Source organism: Fulmarus glacialis, unplaced genomic scaffold, assembly GCF_000690835.1.
Source record: "Fulmarus glacialis isolate BGI_N327 unplaced genomic scaffold, ASM69083v1 Scaffold46427, whole genome shotgun sequence".
Lineage (NCBI taxonomy): Eukaryota > Metazoa > Chordata > Aves > Procellariiformes > Procellariidae > Fulmarus > Fulmarus glacialis.
The window spans coordinates 5,451-30,624 of NW_009224703.1; the positions used below are offsets into that span (position 1 = coordinate 5,451).

Here is a 25,174-nt window from a genome sequence, read left to right on the forward strand (position 1 = left end):
TAGCAAATACTGAGACAATTTAGCTTTAGGATAGAATGGTTACTCCATTGAGGTGATACATCCTGGGGTTTTTTGTTTTGTGGTGTGTTTTTTTTGTTTTGGTGGGGTTTTTTGTTTTTGTTTTTTTGTGTGGTGTTTTTTGTTTGTTTGTTTGTTTAAGCCAAGCAACACAAATGAGCATATCTCAAGAGCTGATAGAATTGAAGGAAGCTTGAATTGTGGTCTTGTCCAAATTACATGAAAGAGTAACCAGTCTCTACAGACACAATCTTAGTTAGGAATGAATGCTAGGCTTACCATCACAACTTAATGTGAATTACTAAATCAGGATGATCACAGTTTAATGTGAATTACTAAATCAAGGTAATTGTGTCATGGAAAAACAAACCATACAATAGACAGTCAAAAGATAATTGCAAAGAACGTGTATGCAATTCTCTCTCTTTTTGCAACTGTCTGAGTTTAGTACCTTCGTTGTAGTGCATACATGATAGCAATATCTAACACAGAATGTATCTATTGAGACCAATTGCCTTTCCTGTAATTTGGAGAAGAGTGCTATTCAAGATCATTTCAGCTCCTGAGAGACTATAAAAGGAGATATTCTTCATCCAAATAACTGTGTTACTGTATATAAAATTCTTTCAAATACTTCAAGGGAGCTGTAGCAGATTTCAGCTAATAGACAATGCCCTGTTATCCAAAAATTATTTCTTTATGTAACCTTTGTGGTCTTATCCAAGAAGATTAGGGAAAGTTAGATGAAGTATATTATACTGTGCATGGAACGTACTAAAATAGGTAGCTGTCAATTTCTAATAATTTCCTCTCCAAAAAAACACAACTCCAAAAAAGACAAAGCTTTCTTCATATGTCTTTATATTACGGTAAGGGAATAGGAAAAAAAAGAGAATATAAAAATGCAACTCATGGTGGAAGGAACTACTATAGCTTCAATTAATTGTGCTTCTTCACTCATGAAAATCCGATATATTTTTCAAAAGCAACTTCTTTTTAGAAGGAGTTGGGGAAACATTCTGCCAGTGCGCAAAAAAAAAAAGATAAGCAAATTGATCTCAACTTCATTACTTGAACTGCTAGGAAGCTGTTTACAACTAAGCAACGAAAGCTTCTTTTTTTCCCCTGTAAGAGAAATACACTTTGCTTAAAATAATTAGCAAAAATTAAGATTCTTCTGTTCACTGTTCAAATAGATCAACGAATCTTTAAAGAAGCAATCTCCAAGAGTCTTACCTCAGCTGTGGAAACAAAGGAGTCCGTTGATGCAATGCTTAATGTATCTCGAAGGCAGAAATCATCCGTATTATCCTTTACAGTAATGTCTGTATTTTTATCTTTAAAATAAAAAAAAAAAAACCAACCCAATTATTTGTCTATCAGAAAATTCCATTTAAGTCTTGAAAGTGTGTTTCATGTATACTTTAATGTAGTACTTCATTTGGACGGCACAACATTGTACTACTATGAGAGTAAATTCTCCTATGACCTGCTAAAATATATAAAGGTGACTCTATTCTTCTGTCTTTAAAGTGGACTTACAAACATCATCTGCAATGAAAAGAGAGAAGAAAAAAATATTTCCCCAGGGATTTTGCCTTTTCTTTGATAGACTTCTGAAGATCTCTCTATCTAAAGATATCACTTTGCTATCTAAATCCTCTGTTAAGTTTTTAAATTGGCTGTGTTACATAACAAATGCTCAATGTTTTAGTAACCAAGAAATACTGTTCTAAATAAAAGCCATTAATAAAAAACAGGTTTCAGCTTCACTTGAATTAGTTTCATTTTCTAGTTCTCATGCCTTTTTTCATTTGCTGGTTCTTCAGGAGAGCAAGTGAAGTTTTTAATCTTCTCTGTATCCTCTTTCCCCAACAAGCTTTTCCATTGAATTAACACATCCAGAAGCATTTCCTATAGTACTAGAATTCTTAACGCCTTTAAAATAGCTGATATTTTATGCTTAAAGTCATCTGCAATATAGTTTCTCTCAGTTTTCCTTTATTTTACTGTCAGATTTCAACTGTCGCACATATCACTAGCATACATGGTTTTGTTTTCACCATACAGAAACACTTTCACAGAAGGATTAAACCCGTAAGTCAGTAAGTCAGACTTCGGCTTGATGTGCCCCATATTACGTTCTCAGTAGAGCACAGGCATTTGTTTTGGGTTACTTTGCCTTCAGACATTACACATGTGTTGCTAAAAGTCTGTTTTATTTCCAACAGTCAGCAGCAACCAGCTACCCAATGTCATCCAGATCTGTTGCTACGGCAATGCTTCATAAAAAACACTATTACATAGCAAAGGGGCCAAATGCCAATATACTGGAATGGTTTACTCATCAATTGAAATGTTACAAATCCACATAACTTAACTATTATTTCGGTGGTTGTTACGGTTTTATTAGTTATGGACTTGGAATGACAGCTCAAAAATTGCACATAACAATAAATATCTGTCTTTGAGACTATTAACTGAGGGAAAAAATCATTAAAAGTTTGGACAAAGATTTTACTAGATTGAGTTAGGCAGATTCCAACTTGTATTAACAACTTCACCAATATTCATATGAAAGTCTCTGATTTTTTCAGATCATTCTTAATAGTTTGTTCTTTTTTCTGACCTCTTAAAACCAAGAGGAAAAGTACAGCAGCATCCAAGTTGGTTGAGAAACAATCACATACTGGAATTTGAAGAGTTGGAACAGAAAACCAAACTGTGGTTTGTGAAGCATTTGCTTGAGGTCTGGTAAGAGCAGACAGGTAACATGATGCTTCCTTATTTCTAGCTCATAATTTGCATGAACCCCCCTCTAATATTACATTAAATGCTTTTCTAATATCACTTTTTCACATAACCAGTTGCTGAAACTGCAATAATACTGTTAAACATGGGGATAATACAGGGATGTATAGCTTCGTTGCAGATTTTTTCCACTGAACCTCTCCTTTTGGCTAAGTTACTCTCCATAATAAATTTGCAATTAGAGCAAAAGTTTCTACATCTCACAGTTAGAAAAGCCCTCTAGCACCTGGTTCAAGTGCAATCCAAAGAAATATTATTTTCCTGATCCTCCCAGTCTGTAGGCAACATGCAACACCTACTTCATGAGAAATAAATAGCTATATTCATAAGTAGCAATGCAAATTACAAAATCCAACGAGATAAAAGTGTGGGCCATACTGATAAAGATCTTACTGATGGCTTTAATGAAGATGTTAAGGTAAGGACCCAACTCTTATGTACACAAAGTGCAGCTGTCAAGTAGTCTCATATATCAACTTATTCATAGTCCAAGAACATCTCCACCACCCTCATAGGGAAGTCCCAACTATACCATGGACTGAAGCCTCAAGCCTTGGGATATCAATACAGGCTGGGGGATGAAGGGATTGAGAGCAGCCCTGCCGAGAAGGACTTCGTGGATGACAAGCTGGACATGAGCCGACAACGACCACAAGCAGCCCAGAAGGCCAACCATATCCTGGGCTGCATCAAAAGAAGCATGGCCAGCAGGTCGAGGGAGGTGATGCTGCCCTTCTACTCTGCTTTGGTAACACCCCATCCGGAGTACTGCGTCCAGCTCTGGAGCCCTCAGCACAAGACAGACATGGACCTGTTGGAGCGGGTCCAGAAGAGGGCCATGAAAATGATCAGGGGGATGGAACGCCTCTCCTATGAAGAAAGGCTGAGAGAGCTGGGGTTGTTCAGCCTGGAGAAGAGAAGGCTTCGGGGAGACCTCATTGCAGTCTTTCAATACTTAAAGGGCGGTTATAAGAAAGATGGGGACAAACTTTTTAGCAGGGCCTGTTGTGACAGGACAAGGGGAATGGTTTTAAACTAAAAGAGAGTAGATTAAGAGTAGATATAAGGAAGAAATTTTGTACAATGAGGGTGGTGAAACACTGGAACTGGTTGCCCAGAGAGGTGTTAGATGCCCCATCTGAGCATGGGGTTAGCATGGCTCTGAGCAACTTGATCTAGTTGAAGATGTCCCTGCTCATGGTAGGGGGAATGGACTAGATGACCTTTAAAGGTCCCTTCCAATCCAAACTATTCTATGATTCTATATTGTCTGATAATTACTGTGCTGTTGCTGCTACATGTGAGTTTATAGCTCAATGACAACAACATATCCCCAAACTGACACTGAAGTATTTAACACTGGGCTATGTGATTGATTACATATAAATGGGGATAATGCTACTTCACTAAAATTTATTCTGCATAGGTGTAAAAAAATAATTGGTGTAAATGAAGGAACCACACAGGTTCCAGCCCAGAATACCACAGAATCAGAGGTTCTTCTGTAGAGTTTGCATCCAGCCTGCTACAGATTACATGAAGCTCTAGAGAGAATGATTTTGAATACATCTGTATTTGCTGAAGAAGTCATAATTCCAAGTTTTCTAATCTGGGCCTAAAACTGTCACCTAGCCAGTATGTTTTTAACATGTTAGTTGAATATGGAATTTCTGTTTTCACTCAAAGAAAATTCTCACTACTACAAAAAAGACACAAAATTTGCATGTTATGACAAAAAAAATTTGATTAAAAAAAGGTTGGTAATGCTGAGTGAAATTATACCTTTGGCAAGTGATATGTGCATACAAAGCACAGCCTCCCCAAAGAAAACAAAACAGCCTCGTCAGCTATTTCTGACTTTCAGGCCACCACCACCCTAATACCTGAAAATACCCCTAGCCAAGCAGGTGCTTATCAATACCCATGCTGTGCAGAGAGCACACTATTATGAAAACGTTAGGGTGAAAATTAAGTTACAGCTGGAGTACATACCAGGCAAGTACCAGGAGAACATTCTTAGACACAAGAACATGAAAAAAAAGAGACAGCAGCACAATGAGACTCCTGGAATGAACAGCTGCAAGAGGAACCCACCCACCAGCGTGCTGCAACTGCTCATACAGTCATCCCTAGCTCTTATATAGTCTAATGCCTTCAGGAAAGGAATACTAGCGAGTATGTGAACTTCAAATATACTTTACTTATTTGAGAAGCCAGGGAGTTATTCTGGGTTCATTTATATTTGTAAAGAGGATGAAGTAGAGCTTTAGACATGATACTGACAACAGTAATTGCCATAAAGACTCTTGGTTGTAATGCCTTAAAATGCATACATGGTTCTGAAGTTAGATTAAGGGTATTAAAAAATGCTAAGAATATGGAGTATTGCTAAAGCTTGTGAAATTAATCCTAGCTTTGTAAGATTTTGCAAACAACTATTTGAAACCAAGCAGGCTAAAAAAAAACCCAAACCAGAACAAAGCTACTTTCACACCTATTCACAGAGTACTAATCTAGAATATTTATTTGTCTTTGCTCTGGTAGGTTCCTGTGATAAAGACAGACCACAAAACTAATCCTCTAAATTCTCGGAGCAAAATCTGACCTTAGAGATGGAACTGCACACAAATTAACCTTTTAGCATTCAATTAGGAAATATTCACCTTCACATAATGTTTTAAAATCCTGAAAACTATTTATATGTTATCTTCCCTCCAATGTGAATGAAACATGGCATGAGTTCACAAGTGAGTTTGGCACTTAGATGCAGCAGTTAAAAAAGGAAAGTAGTTACCCACTGGCAAAGAACTCACTGGGAATTACGGAATTCAGTTCTCAGTGCCACCATTAAAGCCATGGTTCCCTATTTTCCCCAGCCCTCCCATTTCAGTGGAACATCAGTGCAGTTACACATCATGAGCAGGAAAACAGGATGAAAAATGAGAGACTTGATAGGCTCTGAAGAGGAGAAAACCTTGCAAAGGAATCCACTTATGAAAAGTCAGGGTACCCCAAGAGCAGCAGGGTCCCAGTATTCTGCCAGGCTACCACACAGCCAGCGACTGTACTGTGTGCTAGTCAGGCCCCTTAGATGTGTGGCTTCATGCCTAGACAAAGGAATTACAATAATCAAGTTCAGAGAGCACAGAAGCATGAATTACTACATAATTCAGTTTCAAGAGAATGTGTCAGAGTCTTCTAGCTAGTCACAAGTGGCACAGTGGTTTGTCAACACTGTTGCTGAAGCATCCAAAAGCAGCTTTATTTATGTTTATAAATAGTCATAACTCTGAGAGTGTTGACTGAATATTCATTAAAAAATCATCAGTCCTACCAAGTAGCTACTAATGTATTACATGAAGTCTTACAGGATGCACCTAGAAAGCAGTGAATTTTACTTTATGTCGTACTTACAAAAAGAAAACAATCCCAACCTTCAGATGGCACCTTCTGATGACTGGATCATACAGCAACAGGTTAAAAAAGGCAAGCCAAGGACAGACCAGGGTGCCCACACAGATCATTCTGGATTTAACAGTTATTGTTAAATTACACAAAAACCTGGGTTCAAGAAAGTACCTATAGCTGGAGGCACCTCACCTCACTGTATATAAACAAAGCTGTTATTGACTTCAGCATAAAAATATATTTCAGGTTAGGGACTTCTAAAAATATCTAACCAAATCTTGCACTCTACCAGCACGTCAGCATGTATCATGAGTTAAACATGTCTCATGGTTCTTTGTTGTGACTGCTCTGATGCAAACTGAAGTGACAGATTCCTTTAAATAAAAAAAACAAACAAAACAACACAACACTCCTGCCACCCCCACCAAACCCCCAAAAAGACACTCCAGTGCTGTACAATCACCCAGCCTGGCTGTCAGTATGCGCTCATACCTCCAATAGGCCCCTGTTGTGAACACACAGCTTCTGCTCACCAGTATTTGACTAGGAACTTAGCAACCAAAGCAGTGGTCTAATGGAAAGGAAGAACTGGGGAAAACAGAGTACGGGACAACACCAAGTACTTAGTATTTGCAATTTCATAGAATCATAGAATCATTAAGGTTGGAAAAGAGCTCTAAGATCATCGAGTCCAACCGTCAACCCAACACCACCATGCCCACTAAACCATGTCCCTAAGCGCCTCACCTACACGTCTTTTAAATACTTCCAGGGATGGTGACTCCACCACTTCCCTGGGCAGCCTGTTCCAAGGCCTGACCACTCTTTCAGTAAAGAAATTTTTCCTGATGTCCAGTCTAAACCTCCCTTGGCGCAACTTGAGGCCATTTCCTCTCGTCCTAGTACTCACAGACCTTTTTCAAGGTAAGCTTTGGCTGAGCTAACTGCTGCTGAGCCTTCAAATTAACAAATACCTTACTAGTTTTCATGCAGAGAATAATCTTCTGTTTTTGTGCAAAATCTTACTTCCTTGGTAAAAGTTGACTCAACAGAGCTTTTATAATTGTTTCCAAGTACAGATATAATCTTCAAGGTCCACATAAAAGCCTTCCAGGTATTTTATAACCTGAACTAACACATCATATATGCTGATAGCTGAGAAATCAGCTTAGTAAACACAAAATAAATATATGCATACGTTCACTTCTCTGGTTTACTGCTCTGACTCTGCTTGACATAGACATATGATCCTGAAACAGATTTGAGATGTATATCCTGTGTAAACTACGTGTCACTGTTAGATCTTAACTACCATGCAGCTTTTTGTTTCTTTGAAAATGTAAACTTATTCATAACTGCACATTATAAGGTTCTACATTTACACAGGGTTACAGTTTTCTGCAACGTCTTTTCTTTACCCTGAAGCTAAAAAATCAGTGGATCTTCCCTGATTTTAAGGTTTAAATCCCTACCCTTTACAGAAGAATTTGATTTCGGACCACCCTCCTGTTTTCAAGTCCGATAGTTTAGGTAACAGTTTCCATACTTGTATTTGATTTGAGAGAGAAGATCTGGCAATCAAGTTTGCTCAGCTGTCTATTCTGGACAGGGTCTATTTAGATGGATGTGCAACACAAAGTTGTCTGTTTCCTCTTCACAGGGGTACTCCATTCTCATGTAGTTCAGAAAGCATCACATCTGCTTTGTCCACAGCAAAGTCTAGTTTGAATTCCAGTGCAAAGCAGTGCTCCGTTTTAAAATGTAGGCTGTCCACTGGGGATTTATAGCACAGCACTGTGAAGACTGCCAGATACCTTCGTCATCAGATTTGAACGTCACTGCCTTTTCTTAGTTCTTCACATCCTAAAAACAAGCACAACCTACTGCTATTTTTGCGCAGACACTTTCTAGTGACAATGGAATGGTCTGTTCAGCCACATTCAGCATGACAGCACGTTAACTCATTGTGATGCAGAGCAGATTCAAAATGCAATGTCATTATTTACAGGAGAAGGAAGTACAAGGTTAACTTCAAGGCTTACACATCTAGAATTAGCTCCTTTAATACCTTTCCTGTGCCAGAGGCCTTCCATAAACAGGTTAGGTAGAAAAGTCTTCTCACCAGACTTGAGAGAGGAGTCTCAAAAGTAAGTGACCTTATCCCTTTGGCCTCAGTTCTACTACACCTGTGTAAGTCTATTGAAATCAGTGGGTACTTAAAGCAAGATGTTTACACAAGTGCATTACTAGCAGTATCTCTTGCTTCTTTCCAAGGCAGTTCACTGCCACCTTTTCGGCTTTCCCACCATGCATCTCTTCATAGAAGAGCAGATAGTAGCACACGCAGTGACGAAAAAGGACAAGAATAACCAGCAACTGTTGCTCAGCTCCTGAAACCTGTTGCTTTATAAAGTTTCCTAATTTGTTATATAAAAAAAGGAAAGAGTAAACAATTAGTATGCTAGCATATAGACTATTTTGCTGGACACAGCACAAGGGTATGGGACCATCCAACATGTTCTCTTCAAAGTAAAATTTTAAACACAAGATTGCTGGAAAGGTTTTTCTTTAGCCAGTATATTATGCTTCAGGGACGTTGACATTTCAAAGCAAGTGAGACAGACTGACAAAAGGAACCCACATATTCATTTGTTCTTCCATTAAAAGAAAAATATACTGTCAAGCAGTTGGTAATTCCGCTTAAATGTATGAAGACAGCATCACAAAAGAAAGATTGATAACTTTCTATCCCCAGAATTAATAGAAAGATAGAAAGACAGAACCAACTATATAACCGGTGATCCTCACGGAAATAAACATCAGAAGATGCAAATATATATATTTGATTTGGACTAACATATAGATTCTGTATTCAGAATGGAGACTCTAGCATATTTGACACAGGCAAATAGTAACAGCATAATAATCCTAGTCTTCACTTGAATTTCAGGGCAGAACTGTCTTACAGACTTCTGCAGACTCCAGTGAAACTGCTCGGGAATGTGGCTGGCTTCTGTGGCTTCTGAAAACCCAGCTGCACACAGCATACAGTTAAGAACCTAAATGAGCAAGACACATGCTTAACTTTAAACATTAAGACTTAAAGAATATCGTAAGTGCCGTAGTGTTTGGGGCCTGCTTGCACTCCACTTGCCCCCAAGAGTAGGAAAGAATGAGATAAGAATCCTTAAAAAGTTGTATTGAATGAAGAAGTTGTTCCTCAGAACCTTTAGTTTACTAAGTAACACCAGTTACCAAACTTAAATTAAAAACCAAATTAGTAACACTATAAGGTTGCTAAATGCATTAGCAACAACATATTAATACTTGAGTTATAATGTAAGTAATGATTAGTGCAACCTGACCCTGGAAGATAGCTCGACACTGATTAGCAGCTACTCAAACAGATGTAGTTAAAGCTGCTATCTAGTCAATATATTAGTTATCTGTGGTAAATTAGAGTAAAGTAAAATAAAGCAAAGCTTGAATAATAAAGAATGTACATAATTTAGGCTATCTGGAAATATGTATATGTTCACCTTTAAATACTTGCAGCATATCTGCATGTAGAACAAGGGCAGCTTTAAATAGCAGTAGAGAGAATAAACCCTGGTGTAATCGACATGTGCTCTTGAATCAGCTAGCTACACTACAGCACTTTGCTACAAACAGGATTATTAGGTAAAGTGGGACATAATGCACAGACCAAATATCCCACGAAGAATTAGAGAACTGACAGTAATTTATTAAAAATAAGTTTAGCTTCAGCCATCAAAAGAGAAATAAAACACATCTCAAACCCAGCTAATTTTTTGTAACAGTTTTAGTAATTAACTGCATAAATACATGCATGAGAGAAAAATGACACATAAATAATAAATTTTACTCCCTCTGTTGTTATTGTTCACAGAACCTTTTGCTATAACTTTCCACAAAAATAGATTTACTCCCACATATAGGTTCAACTTTAAAACGTTTCAAGCTGAAACAAAAGTTTAAGAAAATTGTAAGATATAAAAAGGCCTTTAGGAATGAAATGCTTACGCAAGCTACTTGAGCCTCCCAGCTACAGGGTAAACAATTACAAAACCCACAAACTATATGCCTGGTAAATAAATGTGTATTGCTGTAGTGATGGGATATGGTTAGTACTAAATAACAAGCCCAGTAAACAGCAATTGTTGAAGACTGCTATGTGAACACGCTACAGCCATTTATGCCAGACTGATGGGTCAGAGCCTTTGATTTAAACGGCAGCAAGATTTAAACATAGTAGACACATCAGTGAAGAAAAGTTTTTAGCTTTTGCACGTGCACACACAGACACAATGTCTTCATTTTAAGCCCTGGAAAATAAATTGCAGACAGAAGTTTTAGTTTAGTCCTAACTGAACTATTGAATTAATAAAGAAACTATAGTGCAGAGAGCTACATTTGCTGATTTTATACAATTCTGTCAATATTCTATTTTGATATTGTGCTCAAAAGCAATAGGAAAAGCTCAAAATGTTGTTTCTACACTTTCAAGATTAAGCTACCAAGCTAAGAGAGCTGATTACCTTTGAAGTCTTTTCAGACTCTGAATTATCACTGTCTGTATCTCCCCCACCCCATTCTGGCTCTCCTTCCTTCATGTTGCCCAAGAATGTTTCACACAAACCTCTCTTAAAAATAGACTTTAATGCAAGAATAAATTGTTTTAGTAAAAGTCCTAAAACAGGAATTAGCCCTATGGGCCAAAACATGTTCTTGATCATCAGTTTATATAACCTCACACTGCGATACTCCAGCCAGAAAAATAAATACTTATCCTGCCCTCACTACTTGCCATCTGTCTGGTATGATTTTTCCTGCCTCTGGAACATTTATACTCACAATGTATATAAACACATAGAAGTTAAGTGTATATACATCCTTTTTAGTAAGAAAAAGAATCTGTAAACTATAACTTGTTAAGAATATACCACAAGAACATGAGGGGGAAGGGGGGGAAGCAACTTCCTGCCTTGGAAGGCTGTTTCCACTTATTCCACACATCACTTTTGAAAAGTGTTCAAAATGAAGGCAAGTGGTTATTACATCAAGCCCTGATGTGTGGGGAAAATGATCACTTTTCTTTAGACAAAAAGAAGGTAAATATGTGTACTTTTTTAAAAGGTTTAAAAAAATTGAGAAGCTATTGACTAAAACTAAGCACTAGAATGGCCAAAAAAAAGATGCAAAAGCAATGCTCAAAAAATATGCCTTTAAAGTAGTGTTAGTCATGTGTGTTCGCTGTTGTGGGGTAAGTTATAAACAGATAGCACAGCATGCGTTAACTAGTCCTACTTGAGTAGTACTGTGGGGCACTAACGGCATAAACTGCTGTACAAACGTTCCTTACTCATGTAAGGAACTGGAACAGCTTCATTTTATTTCCCCCTTTTTATCAGGCATTTAAAATTGATGGGGAGAGAAGAAAGGAAAAAGAGGGAGAAAGTAATCAGAGTTTGCCCAGGTAACTATATGGAACCAGGAAACACACTAAGAAGAGATCTTGGGAAAGAGACGATTGCAGCTGCTCACATGTTGTAAGGAACAAGCAGAAACAGTTGAGAAATAGCAGAAGGATTTTGTGTTAGGACTGAGCAAGGAAGCACAGGAACAGCTAACTGAACAAAGTTTGGAAAATTAAATCAGGTAAGTGGACTGTGGCTCAATTATGAGCAGCCTTTAGTGCTAAAAGGAGGAATTGCTTGTATTTCATTTGAAGAGAAGCTCCTGATGGAGAGAGACAGCTTAAGGGAAAGGAATAATCTGGTCAGAAAAACAAGCAAAGGTGATTTTTATAAACAACAGTTAAGTCCATGTGAGAGAAGCAAGTTTTAAATGGACAAGGCAAGACATGAGAACACAGCAGGAGTCAAGAAGTGAGAGAGACAAGGGCTTAAACAGGAGCTTTGGTGTGGACAGAAAGAAGACAGGTTTCAGGGATGCCATTTAAGGAAAAGCAACAAGGGGTATAAATAGCCTGCACGGCTGCATCTAAGAGCAAAGCTGTTGGGCAAATGGTAACAAGGGTCCTCGAAAATCAGAAACAGACTCTCTTTCTGATCTTATTGGAAGTGTTTTCAGAAATTTCTATCACCCCCCACTAACATACAGTAAAGTAAGTGACCTTGAGTTCTCCAACGCTGGTTCAGTGTACAGTAAGATTATCCTGAGCCACTGCTGAAAGGACTTCAGCTAATCTATTTTACTATGCAATTAAATGGCATCTAAGCTTCAGCTTTTAATATAAATGCAAACACACACTCCAGGTTATCAAATACCAACACAAAGATACAGATTATCAAATACTAATCTTTTTCAGTACCAGTAATTTCACTGCAGGTCCACACAAAGCTATTTTGCATTTTTAGTATAGTATTGCCAAAATTAAGAGCATTGCTGAGAAAGCCAAGCTTTATAATCTTTTCAGAGACACAACATTTGCAGAAATATTTTTGTTTACAGTTTTAAGTTGAACTTTTGACTATCCATCTTACTCTACTATTCAACATTCTCTGCTTAGGTGCTTTCTGGTAAGGAATGTTGCTGAAGGCGGTTTAGAAAGGAAGTGTTATTAATATTGGACAAATATGCCTTTAAAGGAAAGTCTTAAATATTATTGATAGCAGAAGACATACTATCCAATTCAAACATCTGCCCTTTGAGTATCGGAGTGAGTCAGAAAGAAGGAGTTGCAGCAATAAGTTGCAATACAAGAGACCTCACAGTAAAACACAGTAAGCTTCAGCAGTTACTGAACTTCCACAAACTGTAATAGCTGAACTATGTTCAAAATATGCTTTTTTTTTTTTTTTAAATAGGATTGGAATAACTTTTCTGGGCTTTTCCTCAGACTTGGTAATATTGTTTTCTCTCCTTTACAAGAGCATTTCTTGGGATGAATATATTTCCACACTTTAAAAAGCTATTGTTTTCTTTTGTTTCAATTTCAATTCTGTTTCAGCCATTAGAAAAAGGTTTTGTCCTTCTCCAAGAAACAAAGAGATCATTTAATGTAAATTTACCTTCAAGGACCACAAAGCAAGCAGAAGTTTTCAAGCTATCATAAAAAGTTACGCTACTTCGAAATTATTTTATGGTATGTACCACTAAAGCGCACCTAAGTAAATTATTACAAATTGCTCACCTCCTCATCGGAGCCTGAGAATTAGAAACATTTCTTCTGCATAACCAAATAAAACATAATACTCTCAAACTAAAATTTTTCCATTAATATTTCAGAGGCAGGAAGGAAAATACAAGCCTTAGATATTCATCCATGGACAGTAAAACATTATAGAAGTCTGTGTTAATAAAATATATATAAATGAGCTTTCAACAGCTTCATTGATTATGCAAAGACTTTTTTGTTTGCTTTAAGAGCAGCTGGAGAAAAGGTTTCTAATACGTAAATATGTTCTCCAAAGAGTTTTGTCACTAGGTTAAAGGCTGTGCTTATTTTCTCAAAAATGCCAAGCATATCTTTTGAGTGTGAGAAGAAAATTAAAAAAAGAAACAGACAAACCTTCCAACAAAACCATCAACAACACAGACCTTTGTGAGAGATCTTTTACTGTAGTAGCTCAAACAATTAATTTGTTTTAAATTGTATAATTAATATAAAATAAAAAGTAAGTATTTTTAAAATAAAAACATCATCAATGCACAGGTTTTAATATTATTATCAAAAAGTTTAGGGGCCAGTGTACACAAGTCACCATTAGTTTGAGTGCTAGCATTCCTTTTTACAGTAGAAATCAAAATAATATGAAGTATTAGGAATTCAGAACTGACAAGGAGCCCTACAATTTGAGAATTTTCCCCTCTGACCTGCAATTCTGCTCGTAAGTACAGCTATTGTTTCTCTCCTAACTCTTTGCATTCCTCCCAAGTTAGCTCGGCTAACATTTCAGTCTGCTAGAAAAGATCTAAAAAGAAAAGAAGGAAAAAAAAAAAGAAAAAAAGAAAAAAAAAGAGAACTTTCTTCAAGGACAGACTACAGAAAGTATTGGAAGCTTTTAACCCTCTACCCCCTCACATTCACCACTCAGAAATAGCAAGATGAATATTTTCTCTCACAGTTTTCTGCCAATTGCCTCCTTCCTGATTCAGTGCAGCTTCTGCCTGCCTCAGGAAAGCCTGTTTCTAGGCTTCCCATGTTGTTTCACAGTCCTAGGAGGATCAACATAAAAACAACAGCAGTTTAGCCCTACATATTTGTTTTAATTGCATGTTCAGAAGTATTTCTGCTATAGAAATCCTATTTTAGCTTGCTGGTTTATATGATAATTCTGAAAGTCCAGTGGAGAATGCAACAACAATGAACATAATTGCATTCCACTATTTCTTCTATTTAAAATGCAGGTCTTTTCCAGGGCTGTATTCATTGTTTATAACTCAACAATAGCGTACAGAGTTGAAAATGATTATTTGCAATTATTTTTATTATTATTATTACTATTAATAGAATTCTACCCACAGGGAGAAAAGTTATTTATTTATACCTGTATCTTCTGCACTGTTGAATATTTAGAAATATCTGGAAGAGAAAATAAATAATTTACATATAACGAGGAAAAAAAAAAAAAAGCATTTGGAGATGCTAATTTACACAAGAAGCAAACAAAAGTTAATTAGACTACAGCATGCAAGCACTTCAGCTGATGATTGCCTGCTCTGTCAAGTCACCTTTTACCTGTCATAGCAGACAGAAGAGAAGCACTTCAGGCCACATCATGAAAGACAGTGGTTGCAGTGACAAGCTATTGTACTCCAGCAGGGTCCCAGGTAACTCATTCCCAACTCTCCGATATAGCATGCTACCATAGTCTCCTCCAGAAGGCTGTTTCTTAAAGCTGTTTGGCAAACTGTTTATCATGCCAACCAACTTCAACTAGTAAGTGGGATCACAAAATGGAAAGCAAGTGTGTGGTATGATCGATCAATGGCAGCACTAAGATCTTAATTTGATTAGGTAGAGGGAAATAATGACCTGGGAAGAATAACATTTAAAGGTTTTGGGAAGGAGCAACATCTGTGACTAGTAGACAAGTAGGGGAGAGAGTAGTTTCAGGAGCCCCAGAAATTTGGCAGAAGATTTTACGAGAGAACTGAAACCCAGAAATGGATGGAAATGTTTACTTTTGTAAGTTTCCTTCCTGACCAAATTTGGAGCTCATTATAACCTAGGATTTCTGAATAAGAAGTGCTAGTCAGATATTTATATAGCAAGTCTCCTGATAACACTTGATAGCATTTGTCCAACTGCCAGAGCCCTGTCTCCAGCTGTGGCTAATCACAAGTGCTTCAGGTGGAGAAAATGGAAGAAAAATCCACAAACTATATCTAACCATGATGTGTATTGGAGAAAAAACAAAGCAAAACATTTTCTGATTACCATTGTGGGTCAACAGGTAAAACCCTGAAGCGTAAGATCTGGTTATAAGTATTCTAACAACAAGCTGCAAGTGTTATGAACCTATTAAGGACAACAATGGCTTTTTCTTGTTCACTCCAAGACCCACGGAAGAAGTAAAAATAGCAGCAGTAAAAGCAAATGCTTAAAAGCCAGAAAGACCACAATGACCATTTACCCCCAAGTCCATCCTTCATCTCAAAGAGGAATAAAAACATCCCTCAAAACAACATTTAAAAAAATAAAAATCTTTGTCTAAAACACTGAAATACTCCCAACATGCTTCAGAGGCAACTTGCCTCAGAACTTAACTTGTTTCACTTGAACAACCAGAAACTGGATCTAGTTATGATTTTGACAACAAGGTCTACAAATCCCCCAGCACCACATACCTTTTCCATGTGTAAGTAGCTATTGAGAACAAGTAAGTCACCTCTCAGTATTTTCTTCCTTAAGCAGCTGGACATATGCAACTTAAGCCACATATTAGCTTGTTTTTCCAAAACATGGATAATTTTCATGGCTTGTTTTGAGCTGTCTAGTATTTCCGTATCTTCTGAAATATGAACAGAACTGGACACAGTATTCTAAAACCATACAAAACCAAGATCCTGTATCTGCCTCTATGCTGATGCTGTCCTTTTCACATAGCCAGAGATCAGCGATGGTCTTTTTCCTACAGCACTGTACTGAGAACTTACACTGACTGTGATGCATAATTTTCCTAATGCATGCCAAGAGTGTTTATTATTTTTCTTTCAAAATCTCCCATCTATATGTACAATCCATACTTGCCTGGATTCAAATGTAAATTGTTAGATTGTAACCATTTAAACAGATAATTCAGATCAGTATTACTAAACTGCTTTTCATTAATTCAATGCTTTTGATGCCCTAAATGATACTCTTTTATCAACTTCTAGCTCTACAAATGATTTTATCATCAACTGCATAGTTGATAAAATTACAGCGTTTGACCAAACATCTTCCCTAGACAGCAAACCTTTCCCTTAACACTGGACAGAAGTATAAACAAATGTTGATGTCCGCGAGCTAATTATTATCCTCTAATGTATGCTGTACCAATCCCCCAAAATGCAGATCTCTCAAAAACCTACAGTCCAAGAAAAACTAGCTACCATGAAACCATATCAACTGGCACTAATTACATCTTTTATTATGTTGTCTGTGGTAACAGAACTGCAAATTAGCAATTCCATTTTTTCACAGGCATGACGCTTAACTTGGGTGTTGAAGTTTTGGGGTTGTTAGGTTTTTTTTTTTTTAAGATTTGGAACTAAATTGGCGATTTCCCAATCATTTGGAACATTTTTCACTTTCCAAGATTAGTGCATAGTAACATACGGATCAGGGTGCTTTCTTTATCTAGCTTCTTTAAGAATTTTTGGGTATAAAACATCCAGGACTACTGATTCTGATTTAGCAGATGCTGCCTCTTTTGCTACAAATGATATACATTCCTATCAGTGTCAGAGATGCATACACATTCCTGATTCATTTCAAATACAGAGCAGAAGCACCTTCATTTCTCTTTCTGTTCAGAACTGTCATTTGTTTTTTGGAGTAGGATATTATTGTCATTCTTAGTAGTGTAAAGAATGCTGTACTATCTATATTTCTTTTGGCCACTGGAATTTTATGATTTTCTTGGACTTACTTATTGTTGTTGCTCTTGAACCCTTCCATTCCTATTGTTCTTAATATATGCACGTGCACAGGCACACGCACACACACGAAAAGGAAAAAAGTGATCAATGTTTATACCAGCATACTTCCTAAAAGAGTAATACAAAGCTTTGAACAGAAGTGAAACAAAGTAAGTATTACATGTTAACATGTACATTTTGGGGTAGTAAAGGAATGTTTGTTGACAGCAGTTTTCCTTCTTTCACTAAATTACCAAATTAAAAAAAAAAAAAGAAAAATAAACCTGTAAGAGAGCCTCTAGGATTCTCCCAAACATACTTTTCTGTCTCTCCCCATGAAAGTTACCAAAAAACGTCAATCCCAAAAACATCCTACTTCAAACATTCATATACTACACTAATTGTCATATCCTATAGGAAAGTAAATTATCTAAGAAATTTTGAGTGATTAAATGTTTTTATATCAAATATTGAACAAAACCATCCTCTGTATTAAATCTTCCAAGCACCACAGTGTTTGAGATGATGATGTTCTGTTTCTATTCTAAGACAGCATTCTGAAAAGTGAAGCATTGTCTAATATATTACTTGCTGTTCAAGCCACGAATTCAAGATAATAACGAAAAAGCCCCAAAGCCTGAACAATGAAAATACTGCTCACTAAACTACTTCATTACTTGTTTTCCTAACTCATCTGGGCCAGCACAAATAAAATTCATAATAAAGTAACAGACCTCTACTCAAGAGATCACAAATGATTTCCACAAAGGACATTTGAAAGGAGTTCAATTCTCAGAACATTCTTGGTAAACAAGAATCAAGTTATCACATCTAAAAAATAAAATAATGATTTAAAATACTTCCAGGGTAACCAAGCAAAACAGTAACTAAACACACTGAACATCACACTGAGTCCTTTGAATACCATTTTATTAATTTTGCCTGAAGATAGAAATTACAAATAAACTCCTAATTTAATAATGGATATACACTGCAACTTTATTTAGGGCTTATGGTTTCAGACACCAAAATAACTCATCCAAATGCTTTTCTGCTTTAAGAATTACATTAACAGGTGTACACAGATATGTCAGAAAGCCAGCTCTGACCTGTATTTAATTTCCACCTTACTCAGAGCTGTATTTAGTAGTTGCAGGATAACACAAGGGCTAAGAGACGAGAGTACTGCCACCTCGTGCCAGTCAAGCTGAAGCCTAACAAACAAGACTACAGACTAAAACTAATCCCAGAGCATGTTCTGCCTGTAAAATGTGACAGTTATTTGAGCTCAGATGCTTGAATTATGAAAGAGCATAACAGTATCAGTCTTCAAGAACATCTTAAACCAGTACTTTAAATAAAAATAATCAAACTATCTGTATTTAATCAACATGCCTGGCAGCAACTACTCTTATATTTGCCACTGTAACATCCTGGTTTTAGTCACTCATAACTGTGATAAATTTCAATCACCAGGGATAAGAGCTTCAGTAATGGATATCTGTTTCAGGCTGGTTTGGTTTTTTGTAAATTTTTTTTTTTTTAATTATGGCAGGCAAAAAAACGCAGCATGCATACACAATTTGACAGTTCAAAAGACACATAAAACTTCTTTTGAAACACTAATACACCCGTGCTATAGAAAGGGTCATATATTCTTACTGCATAAATATTTAAATACCCGAGTTAACAAACTTCAGAAAGCAGAGAAGTATTATGAAAATTCTGAAGTATACTGACAAGCTGTAAGGAAAAAAATTTCCTCTCAGTCCATTCTTACCTAAAATACAAGCACTACATCAAACATTCCATTATAACGAAAAGAACCTGATTTTTTTTCTGCTTATTTACTGATAAATATAATTCTGCTCAGTTGGTATTTCAGTGACTTCCCCCGCAAGAGTCATTATTACAAGCAATAAAAATGTGAAATAGGAGTACTCACCAATATCATTAGCTAGAGAAGCAGGATCAGAGGCCCCAAGGGTGGCCTCAAACTCCTCCTGAAGACGATAAGCTCTTTGAAGAAGGGATTCAAGCTTGTGAATGAATTCAGCACTAATGATATCCTGCAAGAAGAAAGAAGATGTTCTTTTTTTTCTTGTTTTTTTTTTTTTACAGTCTAAGATTCCTTTATAAAATCTAAGAAAATTAAGGCTTCAAAGAGCTCACTGTGCCACATTAGTTTCCTACAAAGCACACAAGGACACTGTCAGATGAATACTTCAACATCCAAAATATACACACTTTTCTAAACATACACATATTTTATTTACTGTAATAATAAAATCTAAGTTTTCAAGTACTTTAAAATTACCTGTGATGTTTACTGCACTAGAAATAATGAAAGCCATACAGGTGTATGTTTATTTCAAAATATTTTTAACATTTAGTTCTTAAGAACAAAGGAATACAAAGTTCAAGCACATTACTTGTGAATATTCATAAATTCATCATTTTTCCCAAGACCTTTATCTTTGCTAAGCAGATATCCTCTCACATAGTCATAAAAGAAAGTGATGACCCAAAAGTACAGAGAACTAGTATGCTTGGTAGCTTGATAATACCATCCAGAAGCAAACTCTGATGCAAAAGCAATTGCCAAAAAAGTAAATAAAGCTAATTTCCCCTCCTCCACCCTCCTCCAATAACCAACCAAAAAAATCAAAAGGAACAATGCTAGATGTCCTTTAAATGCAATGCCACTAAATTGGAAATTTGAATTAATTCTCAGTTTTGGTAATTGAATTAGAAGTTGAAAAGATTCAGGTAACAAAATGCAACAAATTGTCAAGGCAGCAACAGTAGATTACAGATTGAATATACTCACTTCTACACTTTCTTCTGCAATAGCATCTCCTGCTCCCAGCTTAATGGAACCACAACTTGCTTCATCTTCAACTTGCCTGTTACGGAAAGTGAGTGCCTGCTCCCATCGACGCAGTGCTTCTTCGAAAAGCTCCATACCTAGGGGAGATAAGGAATACCTCCATTCCATCAAATACACAGCTTCCATATGTATTCACGTTTTAGAGTCTCAGGAAACTATGTAGCTAATAAGCATGATTATAGCAGAGATGTACGTTTTTAAAACAATAGCAATTCCCAATCTAAAAAAAAAAAAAAAAATCTGCCTTTTTAATAAGATAAAGAAGTTTACAAAATGATTAAAGCAACAATGTTCAGTTTATTTTTCCTATTTACTTTTTAAAATAATTCTATGGCTTACTACTACAAATATAAAAATAAAAAAATATGTATTTTAAAAAACTAACTCTAGATCAAGTAAGATTTCATTATTTTATGGAATATGCTTACAGGACACTGTGAAAGAACACCACAATAATATTGTCTAAGAGTCACTTTGCCACAAAACCAATAAATTATTTACATTCATTGTTGGTAGATGCTGAATATTCTTATTATAACTTACCCATCAAATATAAATTTTCAGGTGTGGTCACTGGAATATTGACAAGCTTAATATCATCTTCATCTGCTTTATCCCAGGAATTAGAATTGGCACAAGCACAACTGTGACAAGAGGTGGCACTCTGAACCTTAAAAAAAAAAAACAAACAAATTTTGAAGTGTTGTTATACAGAGTATCCTTAAAACTACATTCCTGCCAGAGTACATTACATCCAAGTTATCTATCTAGAAACTATTTTTAGTATGTAGCAAGTACAATGGCCTTCTCAGCATCTCTAGCCATCTATGCAGCTTGTTCAGGAAAGTTGTTTCAGCTCAGTGAAACCATCAGGTGCATATGCAGTGCAAGTTAACAGACATTCAAAAGCTTTAAAACACTTTTACTTACCGAGGCCAGACTCTGAACTGAACCGGAGTATTTACTGAAAAGTCCTCCATTTGCATAGATACAAGGCTGAGATCCTTTCTCCTTGGCAGAGCTCAGAGAAAGAGTCAAGTTTTGCCGACTACTGGAACAACTAGAACCTAACAGATACAGTGTTTTGGGTTTGCAGCAGCTTTAAAAATCAGTGTATCTTTTGTTAGCAAGATCTATCAAGAATTGCATTTACTCTTTTAAATAAAATCCAGTTTAGAAGCAAACAACAATTATTCTTTTATTTTCAGTTCTATATGAGAAACTACAAATTAAAACAGTCAATATCTATAACAATAAACATGCCTTTGAGCATAATTATTTTCCCATCCTATAAAAATTTAAATCTTTTCTCAGTATTGAGATATGTCCACAAGAACTGCAAACCCCATTGTTAATACACTATTGATAAAAAAATGTTTTAATCCAAATTCATGATTAAAACTTCAGCTTTGAGAACAAGACCAGCTTATTTATTGAACACTGTAATTTTGTTCTTAACTTGCACAATTTCTACTTTAACAATTCAAACCTACTCAGCATTAAAGGAAAATTGTTTGTTTTACTACTACACACTGTTATGCACACCCATCCCTTTTCTTCCCCTCCAAGAAAACAAAAAAATATTGGGGGTCCCTTCACGTACCTTTTTCTGATGCAGCTGCTTTGGTACACTCTAATACTAGATGACTTGGTTCCCATGGTGGCACTTTCTTGTTTTTCTTTCCACGTCTTCTTTTAAAATGATGGGCCAGAAAAATAACAGATATTGCACTCACGGCTGTTACTGTGAACAGCTTCTTTAACCCAGGGGAAAGCTTTATCTGAAAATAAAAGAGTGTGACTTCATTGGAAATACGTGCTCCTTAACTCCCACCTTTCCTCGTACCCTCCTTTTGGTAAGTTCAACGTAGACTATAGCTTGTCTGAGGGAGATACGAGATGCTGCTCTCACATAGCCTGGGAAACAACCAACTCCGAGTAAGGACATAGACTAACTGCTTCTCAAAATTTGCAATGGCCAGTAGGTAAGAGAGTTTATAAAGGGGCTGGTGCAACAAAGTGAGTGGCTGCACTGAGACACATATTGCAGCACCAAAAACTATAATGTATATTGCAAATCCACAAATTATGGGGATCTAAGTAAATGACTTTCCGACAAACTTCTTTGTTTTAAATTTCTTTTTAATGCCAGGACAATGCAGGGCTTCAGTTAATTCTCTAACAGCAAAAAAATTCTAAGAAAAAACTCACCCTTCATATCTAGACTATTTTCGTGCACTGTGTAAGAGTGGAAGATCCAAACCCTAACATTTGCATGGTGTTTCAATTTGGGAAGAACATGCATTTAAACATATTTCTCTACATAAACCAGTTGTTTTTTTTAATTGTTATGTTTTATTTTGGATATAGATCAGTCATAGGTTTACAAACATTTAAATTAGCAAATAAGAACCATATATACAAGCAACTGGAATTAAAAGCCATTAACAAAGTTTACAAAATTCAAAGTGGTAAGATACACAAGGAAGAAAAGAGCCATTTAACTGGAAACTAGAGTCCACATTCACAAAATCTTTAGGAAATCTATGCTGCTTGAGAAACAAACTGCTGGGAGAAAACCAGATCTGCAGTCCTTGGGGCTAATATGGTGCTTCTGTAACATGTTTCCTCACATGAGAGAGAGCTGGCCACACAGAGTACCACTGCACTCTGGCAGTCCCTGGTTGCTGTGCAATTGGTCAATACTATCAGAGTTGTGTAATTTAAGGAAGCATTGAAAGCCTTGCTCTGCATTGAGTTTGCAATCAGCAAGTCAAACACCTTTGACTTGAGAACCCTGTCCTTAGTGGCACTGTATCTTGACCAATACTGTACTCTGTGAGGAAAAGGAAATCCCTGAAACACAGCACAAACACATACTGAAAAAAGACTAGACTATTTAACAGAAGAGAGTTAATAACCAAATAACTGAGATTAAAACCTTGAAGCTCACAGAATTAAATGCTAGAACTAAAGTTTCAAAGAACTAAGTGGATTTTTAAAAATTTGTCTGTGCTTACAAGCATGATCATAAACAAATTAACAGTGAAATGAAAACCTATAAGGAGGGGAAAGTTAATAGTTGCACATAATGGAGTTGCACATGGTATTTAAAAAGGATATGAATATGCTGCAACGTAAAAAAGAAATCAGTGATCTTGCGGTGAGAATTTTCAAGTATTGTAAATACAGGAAAAAATGTGAAAATAATCAGATGCAGCTAAGTGAGAATATCTCATTCTGGTTTTATATGCAGTAAAACTTTGAAAAGCATTTACATGCAAATATGAAAAATGACATAGCTTTTGCTTACAAGCATTTAATTCAATAAAAATATAATACAGTCATATTAAAGACATGGGTTTTAAAAGAAGAACTTTATCAGGACCTGCTAATAATCTGTTTTTTAAAAAATATTATTGGCATTCTTAACTATAAACAATTTTTTTTCTTTTAGTTATCCTTGTCAATGATTCAGCATACACAGAATGGAAAAAAATACTGGACCATATTTTGTACAGCCAACTAGAAACCCTTTTTTTTCTCCTGTGTATTATGGCATCAGAATATGGCTCACTCTTCAAGAAATTTATTTTTTGAGGGATACAACTGAAGCCTTAATATTTTCTCAAGTAATTCTGACTTATTTCGCTCTATCATTTATTACATATGTAGTTATAGGCAACTAACACTCTTCTCTGAATCTCTACAACACAAGTAGAGCTCCTCCTCCCTGTCTTTGACATGAAGGTGCTCTAGGGACAAATCTTATGATTCCCTGCAGACAAGGAGTATCAGTTTCACAATACTTCCAGCTTTTGTCAACCTGAAAACTGAGATCATAATGTACTCTGTGCCCAAATTCGAGTGACTGCTATCCATGTTGCTATTTATATAGCGAAAACTACCTATAATATCAATGAAAGAAAATAAAAATAAATCACTCCAGGGCCATCTATAAAAGGAAATACTGTGATTAATAGATTTTCTGTGAAGATCTTTCCATAAGGAAAACAAACAAACAAAACCAGCAAAAAGAACAGAACAGGTTTAAAAACCAGCCTGTTTTTAAAGAACCACTTTTAGTGGTTCTAGTTTTAGTCATTTGCCACTTATTTAATCAAACCGAAGTGACTGGAAAACTAGAACAAGAGATTGATTTGCACTAATTAATTAATTACCATTCAGATTACCAGTACCAGTCAGCAAATTAATCTAGAAATTATTTCAGACCACACTCAACAGTATCATTCAAAATTTAATGACAGTTATGTTTGGTTTTTAAATACCTAAAAAAAATCTACAGGAAAACAAAAAGACAACTTGAGGATTTTGATATTTGATTTGATGAGAATCATTGTGCTGTTGCAAAATGAAGACATATGGACACTGCAGATAAAGCAATCTCTTCAGTCAGATGTATGATGATGCACTAAGCGTTCATTAGCAAAAAAAGACAAAAAACCCCGCTTGTTTTAGTTCAGTGTTCTAAATAAACTAAAAATCAACACATTCCGTACAAATTTAATTCATATTAAGCCCAGAAGAGCAAGTACAACATTGCAATTAAACTCCTAAATGTGTATCAAAAGTGACAATATTCAGATAACGTATATATTACCTGGTTAAGAGAATAATACCAAGAAAGGGGAAGATGAAATACCCGTAAAGCTACCGTCTTCAGTGAAAATCGTGCCTCAGTAACAGTTTCTTCTGACATGGCTCCTTCTCTCCCATAACCTCATTAAGTGGAACTATCTTGAAAACAGTCACAGATGGTCTCTGGAATACCCTGTCAAACGAAGGATACATACTAAATTATGCAATAGAAGCCCGGGACAGCTTTCTTGTACAAACTCAAATCTGTTACATAACAGGTAGATGACTTGTTTGACTGATGTTTCTGAGCAGAGTTAAGACTTGTGCTTAATGAGA

The 25,174-nt window shown here is 36.1% G+C and overlaps 1 protein-coding gene across 1 annotated transcript; it reads right to left on the reverse strand.

Moving 5' to 3' along the window:
- Positions 1-388: 388 nt before the first annotated feature.
- LOC104070588 (protein FAM73A-like) lies at positions 389-24,959 on the reverse strand (the record flags this gene model as incomplete). The annotated part of the gene is made up of 8 exons (XM_009582217.1): positions 24,861-24,959; positions 21,843-22,020; positions 21,170-21,306; positions 20,783-20,909; positions 20,180-20,316; positions 19,295-19,418; positions 1,255-1,355; positions 389-452 (listed from the first exon to the last, which is right to left on the reverse strand). Coding segments are annotated over exons 1-8 (967 nt in total), but the record flags the coding sequence as incomplete, so codon positions are not given.
- Positions 24,960-25,174: the final 215 nt, after the last annotated feature.